The 14,899-nt window shown below is 27.0% G+C and overlaps 2 protein-coding genes across 2 annotated transcripts; both read left to right on the top strand.

Annotated features, from left to right (window-relative positions):
• Positions 1-592: 592 nt before the first annotated feature.
• On the top strand, positions 593-2,008 carry LOC127244903 (60S ribosomal protein L38-like). Its single transcript, XM_051265498.1, has 3 exons — positions 593-700; positions 1,408-1,591; positions 1,792-2,008. The coding sequence occupies exons 1-3, from the start codon at positions 698-700 to the stop codon at positions 1,812-1,814; spliced, it is 210 nt and encodes a 69-aa protein (XP_051121455.1). The 5' UTR covers positions 593-697; the 3' UTR covers positions 1,815-2,008.
• Positions 2,009-4,071: 2,063 nt separating this feature from the next.
• Positions 4,072-8,370, top strand: LOC127244902 (phospholipase A(1) LCAT3-like). The gene is made up of 11 exons (XM_051265497.1): positions 4,072-4,513; positions 4,606-4,697; positions 5,291-5,418; positions 5,540-5,675; positions 6,263-6,314; positions 6,741-6,841; positions 7,236-7,415; positions 7,537-7,694; positions 7,775-7,829; positions 7,925-7,978; positions 8,076-8,370. Exons 1-11 carry the CDS (start codon positions 4,291-4,293, stop codon positions 8,238-8,240), a joined length of 1,344 nt encoding a protein of 447 aa, XP_051121454.1. The 5' UTR covers positions 4,072-4,290; the 3' UTR covers positions 8,241-8,370.
• Positions 8,371-14,899: the final 6,529 nt, after the last annotated feature.

Raw genomic sequence — 14,899 nt, 5'->3', positions numbered from 1 at the left:
TCTGTCCGTCTCACGTACCATGTCATTTTTCTTTTTTGGAAAATGATTACACACTTTAATCTCATTTTAAATTTTTTAATTTTTTTTAAAGTTTAATTATTATTTTAACTAATATATTCTTAATTATCTACTAATTACACTCCTCTTAAAATACAGTGTCTACGGTGTAACAGGCACGGTATCTGAGACGGAGGGAGTATGATAAGATAAAAACTAGGGGTTCTTATAATTTTATCTGAAATGTTTAAGAATATTTTATTAATACAAAAAAATTCAAATTTATCAAATAATACTTCCTCCGTCCCACGTCTCATGTCCACTTTTTTATTTTCGTTTGTCCACTTATTTTTTCACTTTTTTTTTTAAAGAATTATACACTTTAATTTTATTTTTAAAAGTTTAATTTATAACTTTTTAAATTTTAATTATAATTTAAAAAAATATAATTATTTACTAATTATACCCCTCGTAAATTCGAATAATACAGTAAAAAATATATACTTTTATTTGTGAACGTTCAACAACTATTTATTAATAATAAAAAAATATAAAATTATATATTCAAATGGGCCGGATCCCAATTTCTTATTTGGGCCCATCAGATTTCTTGCTTATAATATATATATAATTGGAGGACGCTAGGGTTTCTCTCGACTAGCCACAAGCTTCTTCCTGTTCTTCGAGTTCTGCCGCAAACATGGTGAGTTTGCCTATCCTTTCTTCCATCTGGTATGTTAGATTCAATTGTTCATCTGAGGTCAAGTAGATCTTTGAGAATACCGTTTTGATTTTACGGCTGCGTTCGTGGTGGTAATGGTTGATGATAATTATTGTGATGTCTGGTGGATGTTCTTTAATAGTAATTCTCTTTTGTATTTTTTTTCGGTTTTTGATTTTCTTTGTTTTGCGCTTATTTGGATGGATGGTTTGAATTGAAGTAGGTGCTAGACATGAAAGTAATGGAAATTTATTCGATTTTTAATGTCTCCTTTCTGGACTCAAGTTCAAACAAACTTAGTGAGGATTCTGAATCTATTAGTATATAATTTTTCTGTAATTAGGTCTAGTGGTTTTCAAATCCAGGAGAATTAGATTCATTCATCCAATTGGTTAATTTATCTTCTTTTCGCGTATTATCTGTGAAAATTGAAAAGCATGTATCGAAACAAATATATAGAAATTCCTTAGTTCAACCGCAAGCTTCACTGTAAGTTTCTTAAAGGTCTTTTTCAATAAACTAAACATACCCTGGTTTATTGTTCAAAGATCCTTAATATGCTCAGTTTGTGTTATGGATTATGGATATCTGAAATCACAATGTACTTGCTTAAATTTGTGGTTTTTACCTGAATCAAACAAATCCCCTATTGTTTGTGTTTAACTTATTGTTCCCTCTGTGGTTTCCAGCCTAAGCAAATCCACGAGATCAAGGATTTCCTCCTGACGGCAAGAAGGAAGGACGCCCGGTCGGTGAAAATCAAGAAGAGCAAGGACATGGTGAAGTTCAAAGTCCGGTGCTCCAAGTACCTCTATACTCTCTGCGTGTTTGATGCCGAGAAGGCTAACAAATTGAAGCAATCTCTCCCACCAGGTAATCCAAAGATTCCAAACACACCTCACATTTCTCGGTTTTACTTCAATGTGGCTTAGGGTATTGAGTTCTTGAAGTTATATCTGCTTTATCCATTGACATCCCTTTTTTTTTAATTGTATCTTTGGTGCAATCACTAATAATGTAAATGATAATACATTTGATGAATAACATGACATTTTTTGCTGATTGTTGTGTAGGTCTGAGCGTTCAAGACCTGTAGACAGAAATCGACGGGGACACAACATTTTGTGGTGAGATCCGGAGAGTTTTGTTCCATTGGTTTTTGCTAAAGACTCCATATCCTATCCTTTGTCTTTGTTATTAATTTGATTATGTGACTTTGGCATGTTAGCCTGAACTATGGTTTGTTTCGGTTTTAATTAGTTGCATCTTTTATGCCTTTTCTTGGTGAAAGCTAATCTTCTCTATTCAAGCTTTAGCTGTTATTTGTGGGATAATATGGTTTTTTTTTTTTTTTTTTTCCATTTTGATGGGATGATTATTAACATTGATTTTATCAAATTTTTAATAGATCATACATTGTGTTGAGATTAAAACACGAAATTGATTTAAGGCTGATGTAATACTACATTGAGGCATCCGGTTTGAACTCATGACTTCAAGGTCACAAGTTCAATCCCTGTACATAGGACGTAATTATTGGATGTTTTTAGTGATCTAGTTCAAAAAATGACTAATTGTGGGCACAGTTGTAGTAAGTGATGCTTTTTCCGCTACCCAGAGTTTATTATTTTTAATGTCCCTTCATTTGGTTCTAAATGTCTCATTTATTTTTTGTGTTATTGTATTTTATATTAAAATATTTTTATATTTGTTTTTTATACACTAATAGAAATATTTTTGTTGTTTTCTTTTAATTTGTATTATATTTTCGTATAATAATTAATATTAAAATAAATAAATAAATAAATGAAACCGTTAGGACTTAGTAATACTTCCTCCACCTTAAACACTTTGTAATATTTTTCTTTTTGGTATATCCCAAACACTCTAATTATATTTAATAAACATTCTAATTATATTTAATTTTTATCCCATACTTTATCTCCTCGTATTGTTCAAATAAAAAAATAAAATATATATTTTTTTCTTTTATCGTATCATCTAATTTTTAAATTATCCTATTTAATACTATCCAGCTAAGAGGAAAGAGGTAAGGATTTTTCCCAATTTATGTATTTAGTGAGTGTGATTGAGTAAACGTTACAATTTAAGATACCACCACTCCTTTATAATTTTTATATTCAGTAAGAGTGATTGGGCCAACTTTGCAATTTAAATATCATTACTTTTCTATTTAGACAAAAAAATAAAAATAAAATTTTGAAGTTCCAAAATTCATGACAAATAAAAATAGTGATATTTGTATAATAATAATAAAAAAAAGTAAAATAATTTTATGATGATATAAGTATTTATACAAATAAAATTATTGTATTGTAATAAAAAGAATATATAAGTAAATATTCATTTGTTTTTTGCACGTAATTTTAGAAATATTAGTATTATACTGGGATATAATAGGAATAAAATAGAAATGACTAAAATAATTTTATTAGTATGGGCGATATAAAAGTAATGACATTTGTATAATATATAGATATTTTATTATGGGACAGAATAAAATGGAAAAATGATAATTTGTTATGAGATTTTGAATATATATAAATATATATTTATTAAAAAATATATACAAATAAAAATTTTGAAGTAAATTTTGAATAAATCTCATAATATTTTGAAAAATAAAAAAAACATATAGGGTTGGGATGGTAACCAAACATAGCCTAGATAATCTAATTATCATTAAAAAAAAAAAAAACTCTCTTTCCAAAACTTGTGTTTGGCACGAATTCAAAAGATATTAATATTATATTGATAGTTGGTAAAATGTACTAGTAAAAAATTTTTTTGCCCTTGTGAGTGTATTAGCGCAAAAAATAGTGGCAATTGTGTAATAATAATAAAAAAGTAAGTGTAGTTTTATAGTAATATGATTATTTATAAAAATGACACTATTGTTTTAAGACGAAAAAATTAATAAACAAGAGACAGAGGGAGTATGTTTTTTTAACCCAATGTATTAATTTATATTTTAAATTAATAAATAATACTCCATCCTTCCCATATACCATGTCCAGTCCGTCCCATATTTTATGTCACGTTGTTTTTTAAAAAATAGTTACACACTTTAATCTATTTTAATCTTAATTTATAATTATTTATATTATACATAATTATTTTCACTAATATATTTTTTAATTATTTTTATTAATATATTCTTAATTATCTATTAATTATATCCCCTCTATACCGTGTCTACAGTATTACAGATGTAAATGAGACGAAGGGAGTAATATTTTATCGATGAAATGGCAAGATAATTTTAATATTTTTATTTAAAAAAATAAATATTTTTTCTGAAGAAGCATGTAAAATTAGAGAATATTCTGGTAATATACTCCACCTTCACTTTGAAAACAATTGACATTGTGCAGTTTTAAGGAAGGAGTAACATGGTGTAGTGTAGCGTAGCTATGTGAGAGTGTGCTCGGAATTGGTACGATAACTGTGATGTAATTAATCGCGTCGTTAGGGATTCGTGGGTAGTACAATTGTCGAGCGCCTGCCTGCAGAATCAATTCCTACATTTCTCTCCACCCTTCCTTCTAATTATGTTGCTCGATTGCTGCTGCTGCTGCTCCGGCGACGGCGCCGGCAGCACTAGCGAAGCCGTCGCCTGTAGAGATCCGGTGCTGCTGGTGTCGGGGGTGGGGGGGTCGATTCTCAACTCGAGGACTAAGAAATCCGGATCGGAGATGCGGGTCTGGGTCCGGATCCTGTTGGCTGATTTTGAGTTCAAGAAGAAAGTCTGGTCCATCTACAATCCTGAAACTGGTTGGTTGCTTTGTTTGTTTCTGCTCACGACTTTCAATTTGGCTTTGTGTTTGTGGTAACGAGTTCGATTTGATTTCTTTTGTGTTCCGCAGGGTATACAGAGCCGCTGGATGATAGCACTGAGATAGTAGTGCCTCAGGACGACCATGGCCTTTACGCCATTGATATTCTGGACCCTTCCTTGGTGAGATTCTCGCTCTTCTTTTTGTTCAGTTAAAAATTCAAATCATGGTGTTTTCAGTTCACCTTGTCAAGGAGTTTGTTGGTATAGATCGTGGCTGTAGATTTCTTTTGGAAGTTTGTTAGAGGCAAATTTGCTGTTGTGCTGTGTCTATGTGGATTTGGAAATGAGAATGCATTTTGTTTCCCTCTTGAGCTCTGAAGTTGTCGAATTTCTTTTGGAATTTGCTGTTATTGTAAAGCATGTCATGGCGTCGCACAAAAACAATCTGAATTAGATTCGTGATCTTTTGTATGCTACTTTTTCTTGCTTTAGTCTTGTGTAGAACATTCTCGGGATGAAGTAGATTCTAGACGGCATAGGACATAAGGTGTTACATTTCATGTTGTAGAAAGCAATTGCGAATTGCTACTAATTCTGTATTGATATCCCATTTATGCATGATCGATGCTCCCTGACTGTTATTTTTGTATAAGTTGCATACTGTGGAATCATATACTGTCGACTTCACTGTTTAGAATCCTGTAAAAATTTGCAGTGAATTTCCATAGAAGGAACTTTATTGGTGTCTTAACATTGATATTTTTAATTCCCAGCTTGTGAAGCTTCTGCACGTGACTGATCTATATCATTTTCATGATATGATTGACATGCTCGTTAAATGTGGGTACAAAAAAGGAACAACACTATTTGGATACGGCTATGATTTTCGACAAAGCAATAGGTAGTTAGTTTACTACGGTACTACCCATTTACAACAGTACTTTCTATTTATTCGCATACGGTTTCTAGCCTTTTGTTATCATAAATTGATTGGGATCATTGTTAATGTTTTAATGTTTTAGAATCGGTCAGTTAATGGATGGATTAAAAGAGAAGTTGGAGACTGCATATAAAGCTTCAGGAGGAAGGAGAGTCAACATAATTTCTCATTCGATGGGGGGATTGCTCGTCTCTTGTTTTATCTCCCTTCACAGTGAAGTATGCTTTGCTCATTTTTTACTTGCATTTTTACAACTTTCTGTTTCGAGAGTCTAATTCATCCTACTGGTAAAACAATCTATATGCTTCAGCTCAGTTCTTTTGAAGCTTGATTTCAGTTTTTTTCTATGAAATCCTTATGATTCCCTATAAAATTACACTATTTTGTCTTTTACATCATTTCATCCAAACCACACTTCACACCAAAACTGAAAGCAAACTCCAAAAGAACACAACTAGCTTATAAGTAAAAATAATTATTCGTAGGTTATTATCTAGTGTTCACGAGTTATTTTTGAAATAAGATATCTTACAATATTTATTGTTATAACTAGGATTAATCTAGCTAGCATTTTGTTACCTATGATGTAATTTAAAATTATTGTAGGCTCCAAGTTTGAGTCTTTGTTAACTGTTGTTATTATTCTCTACATGAGGTTACTTTTCTTTTTACCAGTTTAAATAGGAAACAGCAGTATCATTTCATTTTCTTAATATTTCGTAATATACCTTTGACAGCAGGCGTTCGAAATTAAGCATTTTCTTACTTACAAAGGCTTGATTTAAAGGTTACCATTGACTTGCAGATTTTCTCCAAATATGTGAGTAAGTGGATAACGATCGCCACTCCATTCCAAGGTAGTCTGTTCTCATATGATGCTGCATACACACCACATCGAACAAGTATAATTATTTTACTGAAGATTGAGCCGTATGGATCTCTAAATCCTGCTTATAGTATGTTTTACATAGTGACACCATCAAGTATGATATCTTTTGTGTGTCTATTAAATAAGTCTCTAAGACCAGTTTGATAGCACGAATGTTTAAATATTCTGGTTGAGAATACGTTGCATCACTGAGATAGAGGAGTTGCTAGTTGCTACCTTTCTCATCAAACATTCGTATTTCTCTGCATTTTAATTGCATTCTTAGTTCATCGCGGACAGCTGAAATTTCCTAAGTATTTTTGGATCAATCTTGTGGTATGATGTTTGCGTTTTTTCGATATCTAATTGTTTCTGCTGGCCAAATGGCTTTCTCACTTTGATCTAACTTGAATAGGTGCGCCAGGATGTATCAACGACGCTATGCTCACTGGACTGCAGTTTGTCGAAGGCTTTGAAAGTTTCCTTTTCGTATCGAGGTGGTCAATGCATCAACTGGTAAATTATCAGTAGAATTTTGTGAAAATCGATAACCTTCAGCAAATTGGGAATTCATTCTTTGATTACATTCTTGATGGTTGTTTTCACTTTTCATCCACCACATTAATCCCTTTTGGGTAATAATAACCATTCTACACTTGTACAACCTGTCGAAAACACGTTGATTGTATTTATTTATATATTTTCCAGCTATAAAGAATACATCGATTCTGGCACAGCGGCGCACTGTTTCTTGTCACCGCAATGCATTTTCTACATCTAATTTAAGCTGATGGAAAACATATAAAGGCTAGGGGTGAAAACATAAGTGTGTTCATTCACTGGTTTTGATTCTGTGGCTGCTGTCTGTGTTCTGTCATCTTCCAATTTAATTGTATTGATGTGCACTTAGCTTGTAGAGTGCCCGTCGATTTATGAAATGCTGTCAAATCCTGATTTCAAATGGAAGAAAGAACCCGAGATTAAAGTGTGGCGAAAGCATTCAAACGACAGGGAAACTTCAGTTCAACTAGAAACTTACGGCTGTATCGAATGCATTACGCTGTTTGAAGAAGCATTAGAAAACAATGAGGTACTTTATTCTGCATAACATCATTATTTAATCCTCCATAGTATTAGTAGATGATTACTGAATTCTCACAATTTCACGGATATATTCTATTCGAATAATCTTTCGTTGCCTCATATTGCAGCTAAATTATAATGATAAAACGGTGGCTCTTCCGTTCAACCGTGCTATACTTAAATGGGCTGCTGGCACGCGCAAATTGCTCAATAAAACTCGACTTCCGGAGGGCATTTCCTTCTACAACATATATGGAACTTGTGTCGATACACCTTTTGATGTTTGGTAAGTCACTAACTAACTAAATCCTGGACATGAACGATATGCATCATCTCTGTAATTGTCGTGCCTTCCTCTATCTGCAGCTATGGCTCAGAATCTTCTCCCATCGACAACGCATCTCAAATATGCCACACATTGGTGAGGCATTGCAGAACAAGTCTAAATTTAACTTGCAAGTTTTTCGTGTTTTTAATTTAGTCGTAATAACTTAGTATCGATCTTATTGATTTCAGCCGGAATACACCTATGTCGATGGAGATGGAACCGTTCCTGCCGAATCAGCTATTGTGTGATATACATACATACATATATATATGTATTTGTTTTTGTTTGTTCTAGTTTGAAGTACATTGGGGAATTGGTAATGGAATTTGCATTGTGCAGGCAGATAATTTCGATGCAGTCGAAAGAGTCGGAGTTTCCGGGAGCCACCGGAGATTGCTGGCTAACAAAACAGTGTTTGAGCTTATACAAAAGTGGTTAGGGGTTTCTCCGAGGGACAAGGGCAAGTGCAAGAAGACATCCAAGGTGATGATGGATGAATGGTGAGAGATTTTTTATATGTAAGAATGCTTTATTTATTATTATTATTATTTGATGAATATGGAAACCTCTTTGGATAAACTCTTGATAAGGCAAGTAGCTTCAACTCTCAAAGTTATGAGTTTATTTAATAATATGATTATTAGATATAAAGTTATTCTTAATATATAATAATAGAACATTACGTTTATAAGAAAAAATAATAACAATAATAAGAAATAGGTCAGATTTATTTTTAATTTTTTTTAGTAAATAGATTAGACCAAGACTAGACTAGGTTATATGTAGACCAGCCTAAATCTATTTATTTAGTAAATAGATTAAATTTCTTTTTTGACTTTATTTTCACTGTTTTGCTAAATTGATGTGACTAACTTAACGAGAATGTCTTAGTTAGGAAAGAGAAGGGGTGATAGAGGGCAAAGCTTGTCATTCGTCTAGTTTGTTTTATTGTGGAAGATAGAAATTCTATACCATATCCATTCGTGCGCTCATTTGATCGGGTACGATTCTAATAAAAATGGTTAAAGAAAAAAAGAATTCTTATTAGAATTAAAAAAAAAGAAAGAGTTCTTTTTAGGATTTAATAAGAAAAAAAAAAAAGTGGCAGGTGGACTTATTTTTACAAGTTCATTTTTACACCACCAGATTATTTTTTACAGGGAATTATATATATATATATATATGTAATATGTTTGTGGTGAATTATTTAGGGGAAGGTCTATAAAAGTTGTGTATATTGGATATTCTTCATTGTTGAAAAAAATCAATAATTATTTCAGATTAAACACAGATTAGTGGTGACTAACGAGATAACTCATTAGATATACATTAAACAAATTAATGTGGGTTTTATAGTATTTTATGTCGGTTTGTACGAGGATTTGAATTTTGGGCTGAGATTTTAATAATAAAATTTTAAATTTGAATAATTTTATGATATGATGTAAATAATAATTGATGTGACGTTTAAAATGTAAAATTATTTTTTTAATATAATATAAAGAATACAGACAATTGATTTGATATTTTTGGATTTATTTCTTTTTAGGAATACCGAAAATCTCACAAAATCCTTCAAACAAACGCACATTTCTTTCCCTTATGATTTTTAAAAATTACGTTCATGTGGATAGACTTGACGGAGATAAAGTGAATATTTGATGGGGTTTTATCACTAGCTTAATCTTCATGTAAACATTCGACACAATATATATACTTTATGTACTAAAAAAAAATTAGTAATTCAATAAAAAAATATTATTTTTATAGTACTGACATTATTTTTCATACATAATATAAAAAATATATTTACCCATACTAAGTAAACACAAATAAATTTTTAATAAAATATGTACTCCCTTCGTCTCAAAAGAATTTTTTTATTTTTTCATTTTATTCCGTCTTAAAACAATCACCATGTTTTCTTATTTAGTAATCGTGTTCCAACTGTACAACAAAATTACCTCTATTTATATGTATTCCTAATTATTAATACAGTTCATTTTCTCAACTACTTATAAAGTAAGGGCAATTTGGTCATCTAAATTCTACTTTATATTTCATTTCAATTTAATATTATTATTTCTTAAATTAGTAACAGTACTTTGATCATTTGAATTCTATTTTATAGTTTCTTTCAATTTAATACTATTATTTTTTAAATTTTGTGTTCACTTCCAATAAGACATCTCTTTTGGACGAAGATAACTTATTTTATGATATTTTAGATAAAAATAAATAAATGTTGAATGACATGGAAAAAATTTAATGAATAGTATAAAAATATGTAGTCATGTGTTATTCGATTTGATTATTATTATGTAATTTTTATAATTTCTTCAAAAAACATCACATTCAACATTTTTTTTTTCATTTAAATACCAAACTCAATAATTATTTAACCTAAAAAAATGTATAGAAAACCAAATAGATACAATTTAAAAAAAAAAAAAAACACCAAAAGAAAATATTAAATATAATGCTTTGTAAAATCATCAAATATGATGCATAATAATGATATTTAAAAAGGAATAAATATTAAATATAATATTATTTAAAGCTAAATAATCAAATAAAACTAGAAACAGTAAATAAAAATACAAGAGAGTATATAAAATAACAGCACCGACCTGTACTTTTTTGTTCTAGTAAATTTGAAGTGTAAAAAAGTAAAAATAAATAAATAAAATCATATCACGTAGCTAGAGTTTGTTTGCCTAATTAATTTTTTATGGAGATGATTGGCAATATTTATTATAAATATTATTTTTATATTATCAGTACTATATTTTATACCTTACCTAAAAAATTCCTTCAAATATAATACTCCTTTCGTCCCAGAACTATAGTCTGGGTTGTGTTTCACATTGGATTTAAAAAATATTGATATTATATTGGTAGTGGATAAAAAATACGGGTGAAAGACTTTTTTGCCCTTGTGAGTGTATCAGTGTAAAAAGTAGTGACAATTGTGTAATATTAATGAAAAAAAAATAATTTTATAATGATATGATTAAATATATAATAAAAATAAGCTGATAAATAAATAAATATTTAAAAATACATGTGTCCTAAATCAAAGATGTCCAGGTAATATAATAGTACTCCATCCGTTTCAAACACCGTGAAATATTTCTTTTTTTTAATGTCCCAAACACTATGCAACATTTCTAAATTAGGAAATAATTAATTATACTTAATCTATATCCTCGCACTTTATTTCATCACATCACCCTAATAAAAAAAATAAAATATATACTTCTTCCTCTATCATATACCTAATTACTCAATTATCTTACTTAATACTTCTTGCCTAATTTAAATGTAGCACCTTGTATGGGACGAGGGAGTATATATGAGTATATTTTATAAAATAAAATTATTAAAAAATAAAATAAAATAGGTGATTCTGAACCCTGAAGACAAGGGTTATTGTCCTGTGTAGAGGGCACATTAACGTATACTAGTAAATACCCTTTATTAGCTATATATATATATATATATATATATATATTTATTTATTTTAATATTATTATCACTTCCCTAGTTTTGTTCTTTAGCGTCTCGTCTCATATCTATCCTTCACTGGATTCTCGATCACTATTAATTTAATAATAATAATAATAATAATAATAATAATAATAATAATAATAATAATAATAATAATAATGTCTCTGTTAATTCTATAAATAATAAATAAATTTATTATATATTCCTGATCGGAATAAAATTCAAACTCTTAAAAAGTGAAAGTTTGTTTTGCTGCAAATCCCATATGGTGGCTGTGGATGTGCTCCCTTTAATACCCTCTAATTTATTAATATTAATATTAATATTAATAATATTTTTGTCCCTTCGAAAACAAATTTGTTTTCTAATTCCAAAATTTTCAAATTTTAATATTTAAACTATATATTTTTCTCAAAAAAAAAAAAAAAAAAAAAAAATCTCTTATAAACTATCTCACTAAATATTATAATAATGCCAAATCCAAATAAACACACTTGCTTGCAGAGTTTAATAAAATAGTCATCTTATTTAGTGTAAAAATATTTTGCATATAAATTGTAAATTCGAAATATCTATAATTTTTAGTAATGTTAATACTAAATAATAATTATTCATTTTAATTTTATTTTAAATTTTCTAATTTATTTTTTTAAAATTTTAATTAAACTAATAAGTTATCTTAATTTTAATTTATAATGATTTATATTATAAGTTAATTATTTTTACTAATACATTCTTAATTATCTACTAATTATATTTATCTTAAATTATCGTGTCAGTGACCAAAATGTGGGACGGAAGTAATATTACATAATATTTAAACAAAAAAAAATTCAAATTAATTTCTTTTATTATAATAATGTTTGAAAATACAATAAAGAAAGTTATAATCCCATAAACGGTCAAAATGACTGAAATTAATATCATGATTTTATTAAAATAATAGTAATTGTTAAATAATTAACTGAGTAATATTTATGTATAATGATTAGTTTATAAGTCCAAGAAAGGAAGTTATAGAGCTACTTAGGTTTGTGTTTTCAAAGTAATTTTCTCACTACTCTTTTAAATTTATTTTAATGTTTAAAATTATATTATCTACTATATCTAATATTTATTTTTTATAAAAATATTACATCAAATATTTAATATTATTTACTTTTAAAAAAATATTTTAAAACATCAAAATATTAAATATATATATATATATGAAAAAAACAATCTTATACAAGGTTGTGTTTTTCTATGAATTTTATTATAAATTTTTACTATTCAAATTTTTTTTAATAAAAATATCAAATCAAACAATTATTATTTTTTATATTATATTATAAATTAATTTTACATTCAAAATATCACATAAGTTCAAATTCAATTTTTTTTATTATTAAAAAATTCAAACCCGCAAACAAACACATCCTTAATGTGTCTTTGGTTACCATTTCAGTTTAAAATCACATTATGTTTCTATTTTTTTCTAAATATTAAAATTTATATTAATCATAAATAAATATTATATATATTTTTATACAAAGTTTATTTAAATATAACTTTTGAAATATCTAAACATATATTTTAATTCTTTTTATTATATATATTATATCATAAATAAAATATTAATGAAATAAATCATTTCAAATTCAACTTATAATCCAACCGCTAAGTAAACACACCCTTAATATATATATATATATATCATGTAACTCTTATCATTTTAAATAGAAAAAAATGCTTATAATTGACATGTGATTTAAAAAATCGACATTTTATTTCCTAGTAAGTTAAAAATTGCATGAGGTTTCCTCATATTTAAAAAAAAAAAAAATACACAATTTTTTCTTAAAATTACATAAAATTCCATTGTTTTTTTTTTTTAAATTAATGCACATAATTCTCAAAGCAAATCGCAATATTTTCAAAACACAAGCAGATCTCATGTAATATTTTTTAAATTACTAGAGAGAATAATACATACATCTCAAATCACAAGTAACTAAATAATTTTGTTTAAAAGAATGTGTTACTTTAACAAAATATTAAATTCAAAGCAAAATATAAAACAAATTCTAAGTAAATAACCCCTATTTTTTTAAAAAAAAATACAAAATCAAATTTCAAAGTAAACAAATCCCAAACTTTTCTTCAATAACCAAAAAAAAAAAATAATAAAAATTACAAATATTTAGAAATTCTTTCAGAAAAGAAAAAAAATAGTAAAATATCTTAAACAATATTTTGTAAATAAAAATAAATAACTAAATAATTTATCAACTATTCATTTAATATATTTTTTTTGTTAATTCTTAGTTTTTTTATTATTTAATTATACTTAACTTTTTATACAAATATCTACTATTTATTTTATTTTTTTTTATAAAATATTATATTGAAATCAAAATCAAAAGTATAGTAAAAAAATAAAATAAAATCTCAAAAGAATATTACATCCTAAGACTCTTCTCTTTTAAAATATATATTAAAAAAATAGTATCACATATAAACTTATTATTTATATGAAAGATGAAATTTAAAAAATACAAAAATAGACATACCGTAAATTTTAGAATGATATAATTAATTAATAAATTAATAATATTTTAGAGAAAGAGATGATACTCCCTCCTACTATATGTTTTGTTAGATACAAAAATTTAAGAATAATATAATTAATTAATAAATTAATAATAATATATTAATAATTATACGATAAAATAAATAATCATATATTAAAATTGATATATTAATAATTATACGATAAAATAAATAATCATATATTAAAATTGATATGATTAATTAATATAATTATACAAAATTATTGATTATGAAATTTAAAAAACGATTAAAATAAAGATTTTTTATTTTTAAAAATGATATGACAAAAAGATTGTGTGACGAAGTTATGAGTATGTTCTTTTTGTATTTTTTTCACATTTTTTTAAAACAATTAATATATTATACTATTTTCGTCTGTATCAAATGTCACATTTAATTTTTGTGTAATTGTATTTAATATTAAAAATATTATTTTATTTGTATAATTTTTTTATAGAAATATCTTCCTATTAGTATTATAAGACATTAATGAAAGTATTTTTGTAATTTTTTTTTTTTAATTTGTACTATATTTTTTATATAATAATTAATATTTAAAGACTAACACACGAAAAGTAAATAAAACCCTCGAAGTTTAATATAATTTCGTATGACTCACATAAAAAAAAAAGAAATTATAATTTAAAATGATTTTACAAAACAAACAAACAATTATTTGCAACGCAATGTAAGGATGAGCTACTCCAATGTTCAATGTCTAATGTCCAATGTCCATGCATGAATAATTGTAATGTGCCTGTGTGCCACAAGAATACATACAAATATAATACTTCCTTCGCCATTTAAATTTTTATTTATTTTTATTTTCTTTTAAGTAAAAAATTATTATATTGTTATATTTATTTTTACTATAAAATAAAAAAATTATTATTATTATTATTCATTTTTATTAATTTTAATACCGATCAAATGAGCACAAATTTACACGGAAGAAATATAATATATATACATACAGAGAGAGAAAGATATGAGATGAGATTAGAAAGAGAGATATAGAGAAATGTATGTAAGTCTTTCTCCCCCCGTCTGCACCGGGGGAG

The sequence above is a fragment of the Andrographis paniculata genome, unplaced genomic scaffold (genome assembly GCF_009805555.1).
Source record: "Andrographis paniculata isolate CXL003 unplaced genomic scaffold, ASM980555v1 Contig21END, whole genome shotgun sequence".
Lineage (NCBI taxonomy): Eukaryota > Viridiplantae > Streptophyta > Magnoliopsida > Lamiales > Acanthaceae > Andrographis > Andrographis paniculata.
Note: the sequence above shows the minus strand (reverse complement) of the source record. Positions and strands in the feature narration are given on the sequence as shown.